The sequence below is a fragment of the Rhineura floridana genome, chromosome 19 (assembly GCF_030035675.1).
Source record: "Rhineura floridana isolate rRhiFlo1 chromosome 19, rRhiFlo1.hap2, whole genome shotgun sequence".
In the NCBI taxonomy this organism is placed as follows: domain Eukaryota; kingdom Metazoa; phylum Chordata; class Lepidosauria; order Squamata; family Rhineuridae; genus Rhineura; species Rhineura floridana.
Genome location: NC_084498.1, coordinates 7,200,955 through 7,224,382, shown reverse-complemented (window position 1 = coordinate 7,224,382; position 23,428 = coordinate 7,200,955). Strand labels below are relative to the sequence as shown.

The 23,428-nt window shown below is 43.5% G+C and overlaps 1 protein-coding gene across 8 annotated transcripts in view; it reads right to left on the bottom strand.

Moving 5' to 3' along the window:
* Positions 1-23,428, bottom strand: part of KDM2B (lysine demethylase 2B) — a 119,091-nt gene that overhangs the window by 68,141 nt on the left and 27,522 nt on the right. For 4 of the 8 annotated variants that reach the window (XM_061603183.1, XM_061603184.1, XM_061603185.1 and 1 more), the window contains one exon: positions 22,061-22,167. In XM_061603183.1, coding sequence (XP_061459167.1) covers positions 22,061-22,167 — 107 coding nt within the window. Of the gene's footprint in view, positions 1-65; positions 158-2,886; positions 2,989-4,520; positions 4,539-13,662; positions 13,806-22,060; positions 22,168-23,428 lie in introns of those variants that run through there. The other 4 variants (XM_061603186.1, XM_061603190.1, XM_061603189.1 and 1 more) reach the window with 4 other exon arrangements.

Here is a 23,428-nt window from a genome sequence, read left to right as displayed (position 1 = left end):
AAGGAAAAAAACATGCAATCTACCAAAGCGGAGAAAGTACAGAGTTAAACTGCTTATCTACGTACACTGCCCTTGGCTCTGTGTTCAATGCAATTCTAGTGAAGGTTAGCTTTGGATGGCCAAGAGGCAGAAGCTTCTCTTCCAGTTCTTTACAAACGGCGTCTAACAATAAAGTTTGAAACAGTTCTGCTCAAATCTAAACCAAAGTGGATGCTTAATCACAATCAGGGATAGCAAAAACAGAACACTGCTACAGAAATAAGCTGCACACATAGTCTTGTGTTTGTTTTCTTTTCAGGTTCTGGTCTTGCTAGAATGTCAGAAAGAATCTACAAATGAAATGTGCAAAGTACTAAAACCACTCTTTCCCATGCCGCCTTTGTAAGAGTTTGAGAGCAGTTTTACAGCAGGGCGGCTGCAGAGGCACAGAGCTCCTGCCCCCCCCCGCACGGCTCCACTTGATCCTCCATCCTCCATCCATACCTAATGGCTGAATTACTGCCTGCATTCTTAGGCTCACCACAGGCACCTTCGCAAAGGCAGGAAATGCACGCCACTTAACCCACTAACCTCTTTTCCTTGTTCCAGTTGCTGATTCAGTGTTTATATCTCAGCCTCTCTCTTTTTATATAGCTTTTCCCCCTCAATCTTCCATACCAGATTGAGGATGCAATACTGGAAAGTGAAGTCTTTCTCCAGCCCCTCTCATTCCCTCAAAAGACTCCAAGGAGCAGTGCTTCTCTCTCTCTCTCTCTCTCTCTCTCTCTCTCTCTCTCTCTCTCTCCCCCCCCCCGCCTTCATCACATTTCAGGTACCAGATCTTGATAGTATGCAGGCAGCATGCAAAAGTCCCTCTAGACGATAGGCTAGGAAGAGCCTTACCATGTGCCCCAGGAAAGCTGGCAAATCAGAAAGTCTTGGGATACAGAAGAACCTGCTGCCTAGCAACCCCATCCAGTGCCGGGAGTTGACAGAGTGATACGCAATGCTGTCATGAAGACTGTAAATTTGCAGCCTTTGGGAAAGGGGGGAGAGAACACACCAACCCTCCTTGCGCCTCTAAAAGTAAAGGTGTCCCCGCACTTATAGTGCAAGTCGTTTCCGACTCTTAGGGTGACGTCTTGCGACGTTTACTAGGCAGACCGTATATATGGGGTGGGATTGCCAGTTCCTTCCCCGGCCTTTCTGCCTTGCAATTAAAACGCTGTCCTTGTACAATTACAAGCCTCAGCTGTTTCCCCACTCCAGAATCTCAACTGCACTTTGAAGTCAAGCTGGAGACTTATTTTTCTCCTTCACCCAAGAGATATTTTAGATGCTTAAATCTCTCCTTTAAAAAAAAGCTGGGGAAGGAATACTACAGAATCTCAAAGAAGCTGTTAAGACTCTCAGGCGACATCCAGCACAGATCTAGACATGTTGAAGTTCGAGTGAAACCAGCAGGTGTAACTCGGCTGGATTGTGACCTCCATGTACCACTTTTCAAAATATGAGTCCTTTACTTCTCTGCACTTTCTGAACAATCCATCCTTTTCTATACCTACTTTATTATTTTACATGCCCACCTGAAATGAAAACCAATATTATTTCTTTGAAAACATGCCTGCAAGAGAAAGAATATCTGTGTAAACTACCTTTTAATAAAATCAGTCCCAAGGGATGGCTCAATTTGACAGAGGCTATCGGCATGAATCAATTGATTTTAAATGATTTAAAAGTGAAAAATCATCGTAAATTCAAATACTTTGTAAAGAGTATTATTTTCAGACATCATAAGGACAATATTGAAAATGACAAATGAACAAACAATCCATGTACATTTTGCTAACTTAAGAACTGTAGCTGACAGTCAAATATCCTCAGCAGGTGCTAACTATCTTTTACGTGCACTATGTTTTATTTTATAGACATGAAACCTTTCTCCTGCTCTAGCAGTGGCCAAGTATGTCAGCCAGAAAGTTCCTAGTTCAAATCTTGCATGAACCCACTAAAGCTGCAATTTTGTATACTCTGAACTCAGTGCATGGAACTTAATTCTGAACAGACGAATAGACATGAACAGGATTGTACTGCAAGTGGCCTTAGGCAAGCTACTAAGTCCCACCTCTTACCTGCACTATGGAAGTATTAATATAAGCCTACCTTACAAGGCTGTTATGAGGATTAAGAATGCAATGCACTACGAGCACTCAAAATCAGCTCTCCAAACTCAGGCATGTGGAGATCTTGGTCCCCTTCGTCACTAGAGAGTCTTTAACAAGAATTGCCACAAACAGTCCTTTTATATGCAAAGTGTGCACTTTACCATTAAGCCATGGGCCCTCCAGTTCATTGGCCTGTCTGAGTGGACTGCCACTCAACCATCTAATTCTGAAAGAAATCCCAAAGCATTTGAAACAGAGGAAAATCGTAGATGGAGATATAGACATCTTTGTTCTACAACAAGGCAATTTCTTTAACATTCCCCACCCCAAAGCTGAACATCCAATCCCAAGAATGGTAAATTTCACAGACACACAGAGAGAGAGAGACAGACAGAGAGATCTTTAAAGGGCCTTTAGAAGCATCTATGTATTTTTTCTCTCTCTCAACCAAGTCTTTGCAATACAGTGCAAAAAAACTACTCTGTCCTGAAATTTCCGCTATTAATCTGATGGAGGATGCTTCTCTGTTCGACACCAGCAGTTGATGAAAGGGTTAGGGATCTGAAAAAGCTCTCTTCCGCCATGCAGTCTCTGGCGAAATGCCTTTGCGTTGACCTCTACAGCTTCCTCCCAACATAACGCTGCAGTCACATGGTCCACTCAGCACAGTTTCTATTGCCACGGCTAATCTTACATCCCACTCTAGCCGGAAAGCAGGTTTCTCATCACAAAACGGACTCGCCTTTGCTCTGGGAGAAGAAGGCTCAACTTTTCAAAGGGTTTTTTTTCTTTACAGCAAGAAATTGCTTGAGTGTCCATTTTGGAAAAGAGAAACTTCCCCTTTTCAATCCACCTCTAGGTGCAGTTCTCTTGTTGCCTGCAACAGACTGAGAGGAACATGTTTAAAAGAATGCAAAGTCCAATGTGCTTAGGATGATGGGGGAGGAGGGAGGAGGGAATAGGAAGAAAGACGGAATGTTCTGCTCCTTGAATTACAACCCCCTGCCACAAATAACAAAACAATGCTTTGAGTTTTAAACAATGTTTTGCAGCCCCTCGGCATTTTAAATCCATTGTCCACCCCATGTTCATTTCTTTAAAACTCCTCCTGCTGGGAGGAAGGGCGGGATAAAAATCAAATAAATAAATAAATAAATAAATAAATAAAACTCAACAGCCCTTTAATTACGTGTTGTCTCAGCTTCTCCCTTTCTCCCTACAAAGTTCAATTTGTGACTGCCGTGGAGCAGAAGTGTGTCCAGTGGCAGTTTCTTTTGTTTCTCTTTTTGTGAAGGTCAGGAAAAATGTGGAAGATGCTGAAACAGTAAACACACACACAAACATACAGAAATGATTCCAGGGAATTTTCAGTGCTGTCCCTTAGCTGAGGCCGAACTCCGTTTAGAGGTTTGAAGTGGCATTTGTGTCAACTCTTTTCACTGCTCCCAAATTAGGTGCAAATGCCTTGTAACTTTGCATACACCAAGTTATAGCACCAAAAAGGCTATTTCTACACTTTGTGTGTGTTATTTTCTTCCTGTATTGTCCCGGCACATATGTGAGCAAAAGTTTTGTTGTCTGATGCTCTTCTAAAGATTGCCTTTATACTTTTTTTTAAAATCTCCCTGAGGGATGCTACACACATTTTCTTCCACCATACTGAAGCTTCATCATGGCATGAATGTATGCCATAGATTTGCACAAATGCACACCAAAAAAACCACTCACAACGATGTCGAAAATAGGTTCACTAAGGCACAGAATCACCAGAAGAAACAGAGAAATGTAGCAGAGGGAAAGGCAAGGCAAAACCTCCTTGGCCCACACATATTAGCAACGTATAGGAGAAAAACTGGACTTCTGTGTCACACCCTCAAAATTGTGTATGATGTTTAAAATGGTGAAATGGGTCCCTCTTTTGAACTGGACAAGTACGGGATTCTGCAGTACCATCACAACTGTTTTCAGAAGAGATGTTGCAGGTCCGCTATGGCCTAAATCAATCTCAGCTGCCAAGAATTTAGTCCAAATTCACCAGTAAAATGTAGTGATGTGTGCAGAAAAACACGGGAGGCTATGGACACAGATCTGTAAGGCAGCCAGAAAAAAAGGACAAGCTACACAGAACATTATGGAACAAAACCAACACTGCAGGATGAATCGCGTGAATGATCAACACAAACCCACAATAAAATTGCAAGCTACGTACACACAGTGGAAGGTAGCATATCCCACATGGGGGCATCAGGAAGCACAAGCAAAACCACACATGCTACTAGAGAGGAGTGCAAACCACACATGTTGATTCAAACTCCTAGAAAAAGCAAGCACACAAGCAAGTAAACCGTTGGACGGACAGACAGACACAGTCATTACCCTCAGATCAGCTCCTTGTGTCTCGCTGTAGATTCAAGCCGAGCCTCTGGCATTACAAGGCCACCCCTACTTCTGAGATCAGACTATAAAACCACTCCCAATTCCTAGCAGATGGCTCTCCCTTCTCAGTGGGATTTTTCCCCCTTGTTGCTGTTGTTCAGGCCAATGAGGAAAGTGTAACTCCCTTCTTCCTTCCTTCCAGGAGAGAAGATGAGGTGACTGAAAAGATCTAAGTCTGAAACCCAGCATTGTAAAATCAGCAAACTACTGAGGGAGGTATTTGGGTGTTTGTTTAACAATAATTGAACAGAAGTTTGTTGGTGCTCTCTGACATTAATATAAGGCACGTGGGGTATTTACGAGGAGGAGAAGCAGCAGATTCATTTATTAACTGCCCAGGGGCGGGGGCCCTCAGTTATGGCCTCCCACTCTTGCGCTTCAAAGTCTTGGATTCTTCATGAGGTTTTCATGCACTTATACTTGGCATCTGCATGCATTCCAAAAGCCAGTGATCTCACCTCACTGAATGGTTAAAAGACGCAAACAGTCCCACAGGACTGTCAAGAAATTTTGCATTTATTATCCAGGACATTTTTGAACTTTACAAACAAAAATTCCTGGAGAAATTATTTCCACTGACCCCCGCGCACAGAACAGGGGCTGGACTAGCACTGAAATGGCAAACTGGTGTTAATCTTTAACCGCCCTTTAAATTGTAACTTTTCAAGCTAAACAACAATAAATTTAAGAAACTTCCCACAAAAGAACCTGAAAGCAGGTCTGGGATGGCGATGTTTCACAAAGACAGATCAAGACAGTATCAGATGAGTACAAAACTGTTGTAGTAGGAGAATGTTCCAGAACAACATCTTATGGACTGTGGCAGTAATTACCACAAACAGGATTTTATTTTCCCCGAGACACAATCTTTGCGGAGGGGTGGGGGATTCTGAGTCCCATAGTGCAGTGTGCAAGATAGCGTCTTCTGTTCAAATTTCTATTTTGCAGTGAAGTTAACTGAATAGCTTTTTAGCAATTCAAAGATCTGAATGGTCTGCTTAACTAAATGCAGATCATGCCTTCTGATTTCACGCACACACTTTTCGCTGCATGTACACATGCCAGACAGCAACAGTCAAACAACAGCTTCTCTCTGGACGTACATTTAACAGGGGAGGAAAACCCTTCCAGTAAGTTTGTCATGTATGATTATTTCCATGTGGGATGTGTCCTAATCCTATATGGCAGTGATTTTCACATGGTTAATCAGGTCTTGAGAGCCAGTCTGGCGTAGTGGTTAGAGTGTTGGACTACGCCCGGGGAGACCAAGGTTCAAATCAGTCACTGCCTCTCAGCCTCAGAGGAAGGCAATGGTAAACCACCTCTGAATATCGCTTACCATGAAAACCCTATTCGTAGGATTGCCATAAGTCGGGATCGACTTGAAGGAAGTCCATTTTCATTTTCAATCGGATCATAGCTCAACCTACCTCACAGGATCATTGTAAGGGTAAAAAGACGCTTGCTTAGATTGTAACAAGTGCCAAGAGTAACATATGACAAGACTTCAGGGCAGGGCAAGGAAGGTACAGTAAATAAATGGACAGACTCCACTGCGCTGCATCTGTCTGCAATTATGAGTAGGGCAAATGTAACAATTCCTATACAGTAGGGCGCCACTCATACAGTGGGTTATGTAAAGCGAAAACCGCTGTAGAGCGGAACTCATTGAATAGAATAGTGCGTGATGCCCGAAAACCACCATAAAAGCGGAACAAGCACTGTATGGGTGGGGCTTTAGTCTAATTGCGTCTAATTGAGACCGCTGTATTAGCGAATCACTGTAAAGCGAAGTGCCGTAAAGCGGACACCTACTGTAGTATGACTTCTTATTAGCCATTGTAAGTTCTAACCCACCATTGGAGGGGAGGGGAATTGCAGTTCTCAAAATTGCCAACAAGATGTAGTGGCTGTAGTGTTGGAATAGGATTCTTGTTCAAATCCCCACTCAGCCATGAAGCTCACTGGTTGATTTCAAGCCGTTCACTCTCTCTCTCAACCTAACCCACCTCAACAAGGTTGTTGTGAGTTTAAAAGGAGGATAAAACACCCTGAGCTCCTCAACGGTGTGACAAAAATGCAAACAAGCAAGCCAAACAATTTTTTTTAAAAACTATGCGCCTATGCTCCATGCTACTAGTCTATAGCAAGGGAAAACAAAAACGGCCATTTTGCCATAACTAAGAGCCAGTGTGGTCAGAGTGTCAGACTGGGACCTGGGAGACGAGGGTTTGAATCCCTGCTCGGCCATCAAGCTCACTGGGTGACGCTAGGCCAGTCACTGCCTCTCAGCCTAACCTACCTCACAGGGTTGTTTGTGGGGATTAAATGAGAAGGGGAAGAACCATGTATGCCACCTTGAGCTCCTTGGAGAAAAATGCAATAAATAAATAAAATAACTGACACTGCAAACTGTGAATTGCGGACTGGGGCCACAGCCAGTCGAGGAGAATGAGGCCTTCATTTCTCAAACAGCCCGATAGCTCTGAGGGAAAACAAAAGGAGTGGGCCATTTCCACAGAGTCAGTTTTAAAGGGATGTAGGCTCACCTCAGCTCAAACCAGATCCTCTCCTTCATCCTCTTGCTTTTATTTGGGGGTGGGTGGGAAAGAAGAGAAAATAGATGTTTGGGGGGAGCTTCCACAGTGAACAATGGCTAACCTCTGTGCCTGAGGCCTACCCCTTTCTAAACAGCCCCCCCGCCCGAGAATGAAACTGTAACAGAGACGCCAATGGCAACGGCCAGATGAAAAGAAAATGTTGTCCCACAGGAAGGAAGGAGAGATGAAGCATCCTGCTTGGCCTCTCTCCCTCCTCAGCCCCACCTCCGGCTCAAAGGCCCCCCACATGGAGGTGGTTTCTCTCCTCCCCCCCCCTTTGTCTGAAGGGAGCCGACAAGGTTCTCCCTCACAAAAAGCCTCCTGCCCAGAGACAGCATTTTCAGGCTTGGGAAGAAGAATACCCTCTTCGTGCCCCCCCCAACTTTTCTCTCCATTGCGTTGCTAGGAGCAGGAAGCGGGCCAGCCGCAAAGGGGAAGCCTCAGCCCCACCAGAAGAGAATGTGGCGCCTGGAGGTGGAAAAGCAGACAAAAAAAAAGAAAGAAGCCAAAGGCCACTTCACAGGTTTATCGAGTTGATACCCAGTAATGAGTCGAGTCTGTGTGACTTCCACACCTACGTGGACTGTGGGGAGTCTGCGTACACAGAATATCTCAGACACTGATGGCTTCTTTAGGGCAAGAACACGGAGCAAAAAGCCAATGCTTCATGTGCCATCAGTCTCTTTATTACTTTTACAGGCCACTTTTCCTCTGAAGAGTATCTGGGCATCTCTTCAACCCACATGGCCAGAGCTTGCTGAACTGTGGTCTGTGGCCCACCAACAGTCACGCCATGTCAGGGAAGAGCATTTGCAGGCTGAATTCTATGGAGTTCAAACGGTAATACAATAAAATATGTAAGAAACAAAAGCAGCAATATAAGTACAATTAAAAAATCATACAGCTCTAGCACAGCGTGTTACAATTGCTTCAACAGGCAGAAAAATCAACAAGACCCTGAGCCATTTTCAAGGGGTCAGAGGAAAAATTAGGCTAAGAGAGAGTGAATGGCCCTAAGTTTTATTTATTTATTATTTTATTTATAACCCACCCTTCCTTCCAGCAGGAGCCCAGGGTGGCAAAAAGAAACATTAAAACACTTTAAAACATCATAAGTTCACAAAATGAGCATTAAGGCTAAGTGAAAATTTGAACCTGCAGTCTGCACCCCTTCCCCCAAGTCCGAGTACGACACTCTAAACCAGGAATGGACACCCTGTGGGTTTCTGGGTGTTGCTGGACTCCAACACTCATCAGCACCAGCCAGCAGGACCAATGGCCGGGGAGGATGGCAGTTGCAGTCCTACAACGTCTGGAGGCCACAGATTCCCCATCCCTGCTCTAACCGCTACACCACACTGACTTTCATAAATACTTTGCATGTAAATATTGGGGGCATATATGTGGGTTCTGTTCATTTATTGATTCAAAACATTTCTATACCGTCTCCTGCGTTAAGTCTCCAAATTGTGTATAACAATAGTAAAATACACATCAAACGTTAAAAGACAGGCAGATAACGCAACTGCACGACTAACACAGAGCTAAAATTATAATGACCAAGATCAAGCACCTTGTTCTGTGGAGGAATGTTCTAACATGTGAAGAGGTCTTAATCTCCCCCAACTCACCCCCCCAAGCATAGATAAAAACAGTGTGTCTGCAAAAAATCAGTATGTCTGCCTGTTTTATGCTGCAACCAGACCAAGTCCTTTGGATATGGCAGACGATATATCTAAATACAGAAAGGAAGCTGAATTCACCCTTTGTTTTTCTAAGCAATGAGGGAAAGCACGCCAACCAGAGGGCACATTTCAAATGTTGAGAGTGTGGGGGCACCAGTCACAAAATGGCTGCCATGGGGGGCTTGGCATAACACAAAATTAGAGAGCAGTCAATGTGTAGCTTTTCCCACACTTGTATTTCCATATTAGAAAAGTTTTACCTGTTGAATTTGCCTGCCATACAGCTGTTAAAGGTACAAGAACCTTTTTTACTCCCAATGCCAATCCTAAGTCTCGGTTGCCAGCCCGTACCTACTTACCTGAAGTAAGCCCTATTAAACATAGAGATTTATTTTCTGAGTAGACATACAAACCATTGTATGTAAGTTAACTACTCAGTGAGTTCTTAATGGGTCCCTGGACTTTAGCTCCTGTAAAGCAGAAAACATGCCTAAGCCTCTTTGCAAAGTTTTCAAATTTGCCATTTGCGGAGAAGGGGATTCTTTAACCTTCACCCACACTTATTTTGTAGTAGTATTTGCCGAAAATAATTTCTAGGCATGACCTGATCTCAGGCAAACCCAATGCAAGAAAGATGCATCTTGGTTGCAATGGAAAAAGGAAGGGTAAACTATAGAGATTCCAAGGACCAGGAAAAAAGGCAGAAACAGGAAACACGTACTGAAAGAGAGGGCAAAACAACAGCTCTTGAGGACCCTGGGGATTTCTGTTGCCAGGTGTCCAACCAACTCACTTATCAATCACAGTTCTGACTTCATTCATTGGCTAAAAACACCAACAGGCAGGAGCAGCCAGGTTGGCTCATTTCACAGAAATCACTTAGAAGGGTACCTGCACGTTTTGCTCCATAACTTTCCTTCTAGGAGGGCTAGAGACTTATTTTTTTAAAAAAAATGAAAGCTCAGGTCCTGGGCTACCTGGTGGGGGTGCCAATGAAGACCTTTCATGGGTGCAATGGCGCCCATAGGCAATAGGTTGGTGACCCCTACAATAAGGGATCACAGGAATTAGAAACAGAGACAGTGTTTTCCCTGTTCCAAAGCAGGTTTTATTTATATTTTAACATACATGTTCTATCGCTCTGGGGCAGTAAGCCATTTTCACTCAATAAAACAAAAATGTGTAGGGCCTCACGACTCCTAGGATTTTCTCTCTCATTTCTGTCTGAAAGGTCACAAATTGGTGCCACAAGGCAAAGGGGTCATCTTGCAGGCATTAACTGCTATAACACCATCATTTCAGCTTGAGGTAATTAGAGGAGGGCCCAAAAGCACAGGTGGCCATTGCAGGGGCTCCTGGGCAAGGGGGTGGCATATTCTAGGGTCCCTCCCTGAATGTTCAGCTTTTATTAATGAATACCAGTCTCTAGCCCTCCAGCTGTTGTTGGACTCCATCTGCCATCTTCCCTTACCACTGGCTATGCTGGCTGGGGCTGATGGGAGCTGGAGTCCAACAACAGCTGGAGGCCAGCCTGCTTTAGCCCCTTGAGTTACAAAGATATAAGGGAAAGTGGACAGGCCACATTCTACCCAACTGCTTCCCAAGTAGTAATACAGTACAGGGAAATAACTTTATAAACATTTAAAGCCACCTGTATTTATATTCCGGCTATTTTGCAATGATTCTTTGCCCATTTAGGCCACAGAATTTCTGGCTACGGGCATACAATGACAACACACTATGGATACACTTTGTAAGTCATAATGATAATAATTAATAATGGAGGAGGAGGAGGTCTGGTGTCATGCACAACAATGTCCCTATTGGGCCAGGATCATTCAGGTGGCATTCCCTGCCCTCATTCTTGTCTCTACTGACTAGACGACACTCCCATCGATGTCCTCTGAGACAAGGGAGTGGGGCCTTCATAGCCTCTTGAACTGCTCTCCCAAATTCAGCCACTTGCTGCATTTGCACCAGCCTTGCCACCAGCGAGGAAAACTGAGCACAGCCTTAGCCTGGTGCATTGCAAAATATCTCCTTTCTGTGCTTTTTTTTGGAGGGGAGAGTGACAGTACAGTGGGGAACCAGGATGACTCAAGCCTTTTCACATTTAAAATCAGTCAGTGAAGAAAACAACCACAGCTGTGTCTTGGCATCCACCCCATACTAGGAAACAAAAATCAAAATGGTATCTACATATAAAAATGTGCCAGTATGGAACTTAGTTCACTGTCACTCCCAAACTTCTGATAGCTGAAGCTGAGCCACACTTTATTTTGGAGTTAAAATCAGTGGAAAGCTTCGCTCTTACACCTGAAAGGGTTTACTTTGAATGTGAGTTAAGAATAAGTGCCAATTCAGATGCAATGCTAAACCATGGCTTACCTCTGGAGTGGGCAACCTATGGCTCTCCAAATGTAATTGGACTTCAGCTTGGATCAGGCCCAGCCAGCATGGTCAATGGTCAGGGATGATGGGAGCTGTAGTCCAACAACGTCAGGAGGGCCACAGCTTCCCCACTCCTAGTTCAGCATTATGGACATGAGCTGTGGCTAGCCTTATGTTTGTGCAGTCCCTCCTGTGGCATGGCCGTTAAGAGAGGAGTGGAAGCCTGCACTTCAAAACTAACCAGAGTTCCCTGATTTGTTCAAACTCAGGAGAACTCTGGTTGATTTAGCCCAGATATTTCTAACCTCTAGCCCTCCAGATGTTGTTTGACTACAACTCCCAGTCATTGGCCATACTGGCTGGGCCTGATGCAAGTTGAAGTCCTTATTGAGGAGTACACAGGTTGCCCACCCAGTATTTTAAGATTCTAGTTAGTGGGCAAGACACAATCATAAACCATGGTTTAATCCTGGCTTGTATGAACTAGACATCTGAGAGCTTTTATTATTATTAAACAGTATCTACGTTTTGCTAAATAAATAAATACATTTCTATTAAGAAGGAGTCCCCAAGTTCAGATGTAATGGGGAAGCCTGGTCAGTTTAAAATTGAAAGTAGGGCCCCACTTTACGGCGTTCCGTTTTCTGGCGTTCCGCTGATGTGGCGGCTTTCAATTAGGGGAAATTCCCCGTTTTAAAGCCGATTTTGCGCTTTTGCGGCATTTTCACACGACGCGACCCATTATAGTCAAGGGGTTCTGCTTTACGGTGGGGGCCTGGTCCCTAACCCGCCGTATAAGCGGGGCCCTACTGTAATGCTAAGCCATGGTTCAGCATTACCTTCAAACCAATCATATAACTTTCTTGCCCTCAGAAAAGTTTCTGCCACTGTGTCTCTGCATAAGTCACAGATCCAGACACACATCCAGAAGATACACTCAGAACAATGGATCATGCAGATACATAGCAGTCAACTTCCTCAAAAGACAGGTCATTCTGTTGCATCTCTGCATGAAAAGTGACTGAAAGTTGTAATCACGCTCAACACAGAGATACAGCAGAATTATGCACCACCCCCAGCAGAGGCTGACTGGGACTGGAGAGAAAGCCAGAGCCTCAGAAACACATAATGACCACCTCCTCCGTGGCCTGACAATGGTGGGTTCACAGCCACCTTTAGATTTCCCCCCCCTCAACACAGTAGTTCTCTCACATTCTCAGAATCCTCATCTTTCATGGAAAACAAATTGCCCACTTCTGCCTAGCTGAAGCAGTTTGCTGCAATATTCAGAACATAAATGAAAGGAAGGAGATGTGGGAAAAGAACATCACCCTCAAAAGAGTTAATGGAACAGATCCAGTTCAGTCTCCAGGTCCTTCTCTAGCGCAATCTCTGAACTGGTGCAGCAGATGGAACAATCGCTAACTCCATCCCCAGCACAGAACTTCGCCATTTGGAGCCAAAACCGACATCTGTATGAGATGGCACCATCTGTGTTTGCAAAAATCATCACTTTTTTTGGGGGGGGGCGCTTGTCTGCCTTCCGTTCAAGAGAACCAGACCAGCATTAGATTCAGAAACAGCACACAACTAGAGGCATACATGATCACCGGGACTTTTTGTATGCTTCAGTTCCTTTGGAGTGCAGACAAAAGCACAAAATATGGTATTCAGCTTCCTGTGAATTTCAGCTTTCTTTAAAACAATGCCCCACTCCCAAGTTTCTAGCTCTTATGGCTGTGAAGATATGTTTGAAAGTGGTGCAACTGATACATCAAAAGCCAAACAAGCTTCCTATAGTGGGTTGGGGAAGAGTTTTAATGCCCAAACTAGCCCCGTGCAGCTCATTATGACTAGCAAAACCAGATTAATAATACAAAACAATAAGCCTTGCTAGGATCTTCTCCTTCCCCAGCTCCTAGCTAAGGTTGCAGCATATCAAGTAATGATACCCAGAGGCCCTTCCAATTGGCCAGTGCATCTGTGACATGAAGGCAGATGTGCCCAACGCTGCCAGAATGTTCACCATCATGAAATCCCTTAGCGCATTATAAAATATAAAACAGCATTTTAAAAACCAACAGTTATTCCATAATCCAAACACAACCTGCCACTGGGAAAGCAGAGTAAGTCTACCTGTTCCCTCGTCCCATTCCTCACCATTCGCATGTTCAAGTCTTGATATATTCCTCCCCCATACCTGGTTTTTTTAAAAATTTCCTGTGGGGATGAATTAGAATCACAAACATTCTAATCAACATTATGTTCACCTTCCAAGAATGAAAAAAGAAACACGACAAGCATTTTAGGGGACAGAGAGAGTTACCAATGGAGCCTTTAAAGAAGCAAAACCAACAACAAGCAGTCAAAACATGAAAGATCTATTAAAGAAAACACATGACTTACTGATCATGGCTTGTTTGAAGAGAAACAGAACACAAGTGCTGGTTCACACAGCACACTAAGACTTGAGGCTTGTTGCTCCTGGCTTGATGAATGGAGGAGTGCAAGAGGAGCAATTCAGCAGCATGCATAAGATTATGGCTTACTGCGCTATGAATGTAAGGCCACAACCTGTTTCAGACATTGCAATTGTTAGAGTAAACAAATATCGCATGGTCACTTTAAGGGATATTTGGGAAATATCCCATGTACCTGTTTACCATGATGTAACTTCCTAATGGGTGGGGTTTAGTTACCTGACTTCCTCCTCCTTTGTCCTGGGGGATTTTTGAATAATCTCCATTGCTGATCTTCCTACCTTTGAGAGAGGCCGCATGGCAAGATGCTCTCTGCTGAGAGCATCCATTACTAAAGACCAAGATGGACTGAAACTATTTTTCTTTCATCTAAGCTACAGAGCCTATGTTCCTAACATATGAGGTCGTAAGTAAACATTCTTTTTCTTTTACCTAAAGGATTGTGTCTGTTATTCATAGAGAGCAAGGTGGGGCTGGTTTATATTCTCATTCTGCTGCTTGTATTTTTACAACTCTGCTAAGAAATAGGACCAACCAAATTAGTTCCTATTTCTGTGTGTATTTTTATAATACCGAACAGGTTATGTTGCCCACAAATAGTTGAGAATTAAACCAGATTTTTGGGGGGTTTTATTTTAAGTATTTTTGCGTGTTATGTTTCCCCCTTTGCTCTGTATCAGGCACCAACTTTAAGAGAGACTATTTTTGCTGCTGTTACTTCCTTTAGTTATTTTTGCATAACAAAGCTCTTCTCAGACCAGGAAGCATGTATCAGCAAGGCAACAGAGGCTTTTCAAGGAGAATGCCTGAACTATCTGCTAATAATTTTGACCAGTGGAAGAGTAGAATCATGATTATTTTAGCAGCAGAGAAAGTTATTTGCTGTATTGAAAATCCTAAACCAGGAGAGGAAGATCCTGAACAAATAAACGTTTGGCAGGACAAAGATTATCTTGCAAAAGCTGTAATATTTGATTCTCTGAGGGATGATCAGCTTGTTTATCTGAGTGACTGTAAAAGTGCCAAAGAGACGCTACAGAAACTTGAAACAGCTTTCAGATTTCAAAGCTTTAGATGCCAACCCATGTTGATTAAAGAGACAGTGAATTTAAAATTGCACACAAAGGAAAATTGTGAAAAACATATCACTTCCTTGTTGCTTATTTTTAACAAATTGAAATTGGCTGGGCTTGATTTTAATGATCAACAGAAATTGGGTTTTCTTTTGTGATCTCTTGGAAAGAAATTTGATCCTTTTATTTCCCTTTTAAACCATGATCCTGGGATCCTGTTTGAACAAGCTCTTGCGAAATTGAGAAAAGAATGTGTGATCCAAAGAGACTTAAATGATAATGGATCAAATTACATGGCTAGCAAGGATAAAGGGAAGGGAAAAGCCCCTCCCAAGAGCCAATCACAATGCTGTTTTGATGTGGGAAGTGCAGTCATCTGGCTAGGGACTGTGACTCACCCAAAAGCTCAACAGCCAATGGTAGCTCTCCCAATTTTAAAGGAAGAGAACAAAGGCAGCATGCTTCATCTAAGGATAAGCAGGAACCTCAGAGAGAGGGATCCAAAGGAAGAAATTTCCTTTTAACGCACAAAAGTCTTGTGGCTAATAATTACAAACAAAAATCAAACAATTGGATTTTAGACAGTGGATGTACAAACCACAGTTGTTATAATGAAAATTTATTTGATGAAATAAACAGTGATACTGAAGGAAGAATCCAGACTGCCAATGGTCAATATATGAACATTAATGGATCTGGATCCATTGCTCTTAGGTGCAAGGTATCCGATCAAACCATAGTAAATGTGGCAGAGCATGTTTTATATGTCCCAGACTTAAATTGCAATATGCTGAACGTCTCAGCTTTAGACAAGAAAGGATTTGCAATACATTTCCAGGATGGAAAGTGTACAGTGACCAAAGATGATGAATTGCTTGCACTAGCTTATGAAAATGATGGTGTTTACGAACTGAGTCTTACAGCTGAACAAGCAAACACAGCCATGGTGGACAAGGAAGAGACCAGCCTAGAACTTTGGCACAGAAGACTGGGACACCGTGATCCAAAGGCGATCCTACAGCTACAAAAGCAGAATCTTGCCACAGGTATCAAGGTAAACCAAGAGTACCATGATAAAGCAAGCAAGTGCATAAATTGCATTGAGGAAAAGGATGTTAGGCCCTCATTTCCACCAAGGACTGAAAAGAGAAGCACCAAGGTGCTAGATCTCATACACAGTGACCTCTGTGGACCATTTAATGTACCTTCACTTGGGCAGAATAGATATATTCTAATTTTTGTGGATGATTTTTCAAGGTACTGTGTGACTTACTTATTGAAGGACAAGAGTCAAAACGCATGAGATGCTGAAGAAATACATCCCCATGGTGTCCACAAAATCTGAAAGGAAGCTGAAATCTCTACAGACGGACAAAGGTGGTGAGTTTATATCGCACCAAACACAAAGTTTCCTGGAGAAACAAGGCATTTTGCACAGGAGGACTGTCAGTCATACTTCAGAGCAGAATGGGATTTCTGAAAGGAAACTTAGATCTCTTCTGGAAATGACAAAATGCATGCTTGCTGACGCTGATCTACCCAAAAGACTGTGGGGTGACGCGATCGTGGCTGCAACGAATATCCAGAACAGATTGCCAACCAAGGGCACCACACACACCCCATTCCAATTGTGGCATGGCAGGATTCTAAACCTGGCACATATCAGAGTGTTTGGAAGCATTGCTTTTGCCTACATAGCAAAACAAAAGAGGCAGAAGCTAGATGCTAGAACAGAACAGACTATTTTGATAGGATATGCTCCTGGTAGCAAAAGCTACAGAGTTATGAACCTAAAGACAGGTGAAGTCAGCACAAGACACGTTGTCTACTTTGATGAACGAAGCACAGCTGACACAAGAGGGACTGTGCTAGATTTCTCAGAAGAGCAAGGACACCACGTCCAATCTCTTATAGATATACACCCACATATGAAATACCAGAGACATCACAGATATCTGCACAACCTGACCCAAGCCTTAAACAAGAGGAAGAGGCAGAGATTGCAGAAAGTGATGATGAGGCTGAGAGAGGTACCGACGCAGATGAGAATGATGACATGATTGGACTGGAAGATGCTGCAGAGCCAGACCAGATCCCAGAACAAGCTCCCAGATCCTCATCGCGAACCAACAAAGATGCACCACCTCTATGCCTGTCCTACCTCACAAGGTCGGCACTACCCAGAGAACCATCGACTTGGAGGAGATCAAGCAGATGCCAGCATCTGAGGGCGCTCAGTGGAGAAAAGCCACTCAGGAGGAGATGGATGCACTGCACAAGAATAAGACTTGGACCCTTACAGAACTTCCACCAGGCAAGAAAGCCATAGGATGCAGATGGGTGTTCAAGGTGAAGCAAGATGCAGGAGGAGAAATTGAACACTACAAGGCAAGACTAGTTGCCAAAGGTTTCCTGCAGAAATATGGAGAGGACTATGATGCTACTTTTGCTCCTGTTGTCCGACACAGCACAATAAGAATGCTACTAAGTGTGGCAGCCTCCAAGATGCACGTCAGACACCTCAATGTTAAGACTGCCTTTCTGCATGGAGAAATAAGAGAGGAGTTGTACATGCAACAACCTCCATGTTTCGTGAACCAGAAGCAAGCACATCTTGTATACAAGCTTAAAAAGGGCCTGTATGCACTCAAGCAAGCTGCAAGGGCCTGGAACGAGAAACTGGATAAAATGCTCAAGGAGCTAGGCTTCAAGCAAGGTGATGTAGACCAATGCCTGTACACCAGAAGCAAAGATGGACATTTGACATATATTCTGATTTATGTTGATGACTTGATCATGGCGACGCAAAGAGATCAAGACTACAGAGAATTTGTACATCATTTAAACAAAGAAGTTGAAATCAAAGAGCTAGGCACTGCAACATACCACCTAGGCATCCACTGAATGCTTCAGTGCTTCCACTGAAATGGAAGCAGATGGCTCCTACCTACTCAACCAAAAACAAAAGATTGTTGATCTTTTAGAGACTCTAGAACTCAAGGATGCCTATGGCAACAGACTTTCTTAAAGACAATGATGTAGGTGAACCTTTACCAAATAATAACAAGTACAGAACAGCAATAGGGAAGCTTTTGTACTTGACCACCAACCCCAGACCTGACATAGCAAGTGCAGTAGGGATCCTATGTAGGAAAACTAGCACACCCACACAAAAGGACTGGATTGCTGTCAAAAGGGTGGCTAGATACTTGAAAGGGACTATGGACTTTAAGCTGAGATTGCCAGCTAATAGTGATCCAAAGCTTGTGTGTTACACTGATGCTGACTGGGCTGGAGATAGCTCAGACTCCAAGTCAACTAGTGGCCTTTCTGTTTATGTATGGAGATGGACCTATCTCCTGGGCTAGTCACAAGCAAGACAATAGCATTTTCTTCCACAGAATCTGAGTATACAGCTGCTGCAGGATCCTGCAAAGAAGCCATTTGGCTCAACATACTACTAAAGGACCTTGGAATAAGGGTGCACAGACCTATCCAGATGATGGAAGACAACCAAAGTTGTATTAGACTTTCTCAGACTGAATCACTCCACGTACTAAACATATAGCTATAAAATACCAAATTGTACGTGAGTTGACAGAGAAAGGATTCATCAAGATGAACTCCTGTCCAACTGCAGAGATGACAGCTGACATCTTGACAAAGCCATTACCAAGAGACTGTTTCCAGAGACTTTGTGTCAAAATGGGCTTGTTAAATTAATGCATGCAAATTTGAGGAGGAGTGTTAGAGTAAACAAATATTGCATGGTCACTTCAAAGGATATTTGGGAAATATCCCATGTACCTGTTTACCATGATGTAACTTCCTAATGGGTGGGGTTTAGTTACCTGACTTCCTCCTCCTTTGTCCTGGGGGATTTTTGAATAATCTCCATTGCTGATCTTCCTACCTTTGAGAGAGGCTGCATGGTAAGATGCTCTCTGCTGAGAGCATCCATTACTAAAGACCAAGATGGACTGAGACTATTTTTCTTTCATCTAAGCTATAGAGCCTACGTTCCTAACATATGAGGTCGTAAGTAAACATTCCTTTTCTTTTACCTAAAGGATTGTGTCTGTTGTTATTTATAGAGAGCAAGGTGGGGCTGGTTTATATTCTCATTCTGCTGCTTGTACTTTTACAACTCTGCTAAGAAATAGGACCAACCAAATTAGTTCCTATTTCTGTGTGTTTTTTTATAATGCCGAACAGCAATAAACTATGGTTTATCATGCCAGAAACAAACCAGTTTGCCATTAACTACAGTTAACCTTAATGATAGTTTGATGAAACCAGCCAGCTTCATAAACTGTGGTTTGAAGCCGGCTTGTTTCAAACAAACCACAGTTAAGATTAACTACTGTTTGTCAGGTTCAGATGACATGGCAAGTTGTGGTTAATCAAAACTGGAAATGAAAGCTTCCAAATTCTTCCTTATGGCTGTGTCGAAGGGGGGGGAGGGCACAAGGACAAAAGGGAGGGGGAAACTACGCTTGTTCCCATCACAGTAGCCCATGGTTTAGTGTGACGTCCAAATGCAGCCTGTATTTGAAGGAAGCTGAAGAAGCCAACCCCCCAAAAGTCAAGTGAAACCTGGTCCACGTATGCAGCAGAAAGAGGCAGCAGAATCTGGAGGTTGCAGAGTAGATTGTATCACTTTAGATTGGCCAGCAGAGGATGCCATTTTTAACATTCCCCCCTCCCTCCCTCTGCAAAATAATAATAATAATAGCAACAACAACAACCTAATACACCAGGGGGAAATGGTTTTCTCCAGGTTTGCTCTCTGCTGTCCTACTTCTCTACCTACAGAAAAATCTTTCCATAGGGCTGCATTAAAAAAATATGTGATTTGACACCCAGGCACTCATTACTACTTTGCTTTTGTTGCATGTGCAGACTAGGCCTGAGCAAATAAATGAACGAATATGTAATTAATTAACTAACAGCAAAAACCACCACAACCACCACTAGCAGAAAAACCATCCATGGATTCTACCACTTCAGAATGCAGGTGGGGAATTGCCTGTGAACGCTACTGAAAAAGGGGGAAAAAGTCCTTCCATGTAGACAGCAAGAGAAGGGAAGGCTAGAGGCCTCCTTAGCAGAACCAGCTTCCCACCATCAGAGGTTTTCACATGCTAGAGCACACCAGAACCAGCGTGGACTTGAGCTGGAAGCTTTCTGGCCTATACACTGGAGTGTATGACAGTGAGTCCCAGGGAAAGTTACAGAGAGTGGCTCTGGATGAAAGTGGCTCTGGATGAAAGCGGCTATGGTTGCCCATAATTATAAGCCATTAAGTACGGTTTGCTAAACCATACTGGTTCTTGCAGGTATTCAGGGAAGGGCAGCCAGGAAGGGGGGGATCTGTGTGGAGACCTTGTTCGTATACTGTTGCCCCCCCCGTCATCTGCTAGTCAAGCCTGACTCCACCTGCTCTTGCAAATATTTAGGGTGGGACCACAAGCATCATCCTAAGAAAGTTGGGGAAACTGTATGGACCTAAGCCATACTGTACACAAGCTGCATGCTAGCACACACAGCCCTGTCACTCCCACTTTGCTCCTTCCATCCTCGAGTGGGGAAACAAGTCAGAACCACAACTGGGGAAGCAGCAACAAACCATGGTTTCCCGATTGTACACCAGCACCCAGCTGGGGCACAGCATGGCTTAACAAACCACACCTAATGACTCGGGAAACCTGTGGCCCTCCAGATGTCGTTGGACTCCAACTCCCCTTAGCCCCAGCCAAGAGGGAGGGGTGATGAGAGGTGTAGTCTAAAACATCTGAAGGGTACCAGATTGCTGACAGCTGTATTGTAGTCTTTTTCTGTTTTGCGTTATAGATCTGCAACGTGTTTGTGTGTCTTATGTACCACCAGCACCAAATGTTCCGGAATTCCAAACTGAAGCATACTGGGATATCAGTTCCCTGTCATTGTCCTTTTGGTGGATGCAAGTAATAAACTGCACCAATCTGCGACAAACTTATTTTGTCCTTTTGCCAGTCAACTTGGAAACTAGATTTTCTGCAAAGGCAATTTTCCAGAACTTCCCGTACCAATAGTCTATCAATAAACCCTACCAGAATGTGGCAACTGTGAAATAGGATACTACTATGAAATAGCCGATTGCTTCCTTGCTATTTAAATCCCTATTGTGTTCAGAAAATAGTTGACCTTTGTTTTTATTGCATTTTTAATGTTTTTTTACTGTAGGGCTTCTTTTATTTGTTGTAAGCCGCTTTGATGCTTTTTAAAAATGAAACAGTGGTATACAAATAAGTAAGTAAATAATATTCTGCAAAGTCAGTTGTGGAACCATATCATGATTGCCTGTATTTCTTTGAAGATGTGTTTCCAAAATTCTGCTACCAGTGTTGGTCCGTGCCTCTGACCATTGCATCCTCTCCAACAATTTGGGGGCAGATGGGGATTAATCTTGGAATAATTTTGAGGGCGTAGTGTACCACCTACCCATACGTCTTTCTGCCTATGAGTTTGCCCCTGCCCGAATCTAATTCTCAGTCTTGGACGATAAGAGGGGTTGCCAACCTTTTTACACCTGTTGGCACATTTTGATTCTTGGGGCGGTGCCATGGACACCATTCCCTCTGGCCTCTTCTCTCCCCCATCCTCTGGATCAGCCCCCACCCTAAGAGACAGAAAAAATGCACCCACACAAATGCACTTCACTTTTTCAAGGGATCTGGATAAATAATTACTCTTAGCCTTGAAAACCACAGAGGTGAGAGAGGAAGTGAGAAAGAGTGTCACTCTTCCAACTTCCTCTTTCAGTTCTATGTACTTTTCAAGGGAGAAAAAAGTAACCCTATTTACCCCCTTATGATCAAGAAGGCAGTGGCAGGGAAGGTGCCAAGAGGCTCCACAGACACCACAGAAAGATGTCAAGGATGCCATTGTGCCCACAGGTGTCACATTGCTGACCCCTGACTCAGACTGACGTCAACCAAAAAGCATTGCACATGACGCCTTGGGCCTCATAACAACTAGCTCTCAGGGTCTCTTGCAACACTGTCCTGCCTGTGCTCCATCACAGGAGCAGAGAGCATTCAAACATGCAAGCCCCAACCTGAAGCAGTCCCAATCCACCAGCCGCACCACATGATTCTGCCAATCACATAGCTCAGTTTAAATTTCTTCCATTAACTGAAGCCCAGCATCCATAGGAATTCAACAGAGAGTGTTGCAGACATCGCCCTTAATGAAGCAAAAACAGCTTACTTTTTCACTTTTGGATACTTCATCTCTGAGATGGTGTTGGTGGCATCCGTCTGTCTCTCCTTCAGATGCCGAGGCCACATGTTGTCCACCCAATCGACTAAGTCTACCTGAAAGACCATCCAAAACCACCAGTTAAGCCAGTTGGAGAAAGATCTGCTCTCAAAGCAATGAAAGTATATTGGCTGAGCGACGTGCGCGCTAAGAAAGAAATCAAAACTCTGCCACTCCAAGCAATCCACATTTTGCAACATAAGGAGATACATTCTGCAACAAGTGTAAATTACAAAGACAACATTTCTCTCACAGTTACTGTACTTTTGCTAGATCTCTTTGGCAAAATACATACATAGTATCACATTTGCACACAGCCACTTACACACCTTTCTCAGATTTATTTATTTATTTTTGGTAAACGATTTTATTAACTTTCAAAATAAATACAAGATGATCAAACATCAAGGATAAGTGTCATACTTTCTGACATTAATCTACATCTTGTCCATCATTTTCAGGATTAATTAAACAACTGTAGCCCCCCAGTGAAGAAACAAAAAAGCCCCCCCAAAACAACAGACCCTCCCGACAACAAGGTGGTATGGGAAAAGGGGGGGAAAGGGAAGTAAAAATGGGCAGACCTATACTAATAATGGTTGTGTAAATCCATAGGAGACATTTTCATCATCAAATAACAACAGTGAGGCCAAATACAAACAATATTAATCATTCCACTATGCCTCACTGGCATAGAGGTGGTGGATCTTGACAGTGTTCCTTTTGATTAACATATTGGTTAAGTGGAAACCACACTGAAATAAATTTGTCTGCTTTAAAAGAGCGCCACATGCTACCCTTACTTTGTACGTGAACTTTTGCAATAAACCGCACCTTGTGATACCTTGGATTGTGGTGCATTCTCAGAATTTTCTTAGGATATACAATTTTTTATTTTAAAAGGAGACATGAAATGTTGAGATACCTTTCGGACGGTGCGACTTTACAGGAATGTGCATGGATTCAAGGGAAGACTCGGGAAAAGGTTCCCTTAACCTTTTAACTGTACTATCAAGTAGAATAGGGGAGTATGCACATAATTCAAGTAAGATGTGCCTGTGCTAGATCAGGCCAAAGGTCCCTCTGGTTCAGCACTCTGTCTGCAACAGTTGCCAGTCCCTAACAAGCTCTCAAACAAGGGATGACAGAAGCAGCCAATGAGGCGTACAAGAACAGCCCAGCTAGATCGGACTCAGAAGGTACATGTAGTCTAGCATCCAGCATCCCCCAGTGACCAATCAGATGTTTCGAGGAAGCCCACAAACGAGGCGGGAAGGAAACCGCCTTCCCCAATTGTCATCCCCAGTAACTTTTGCG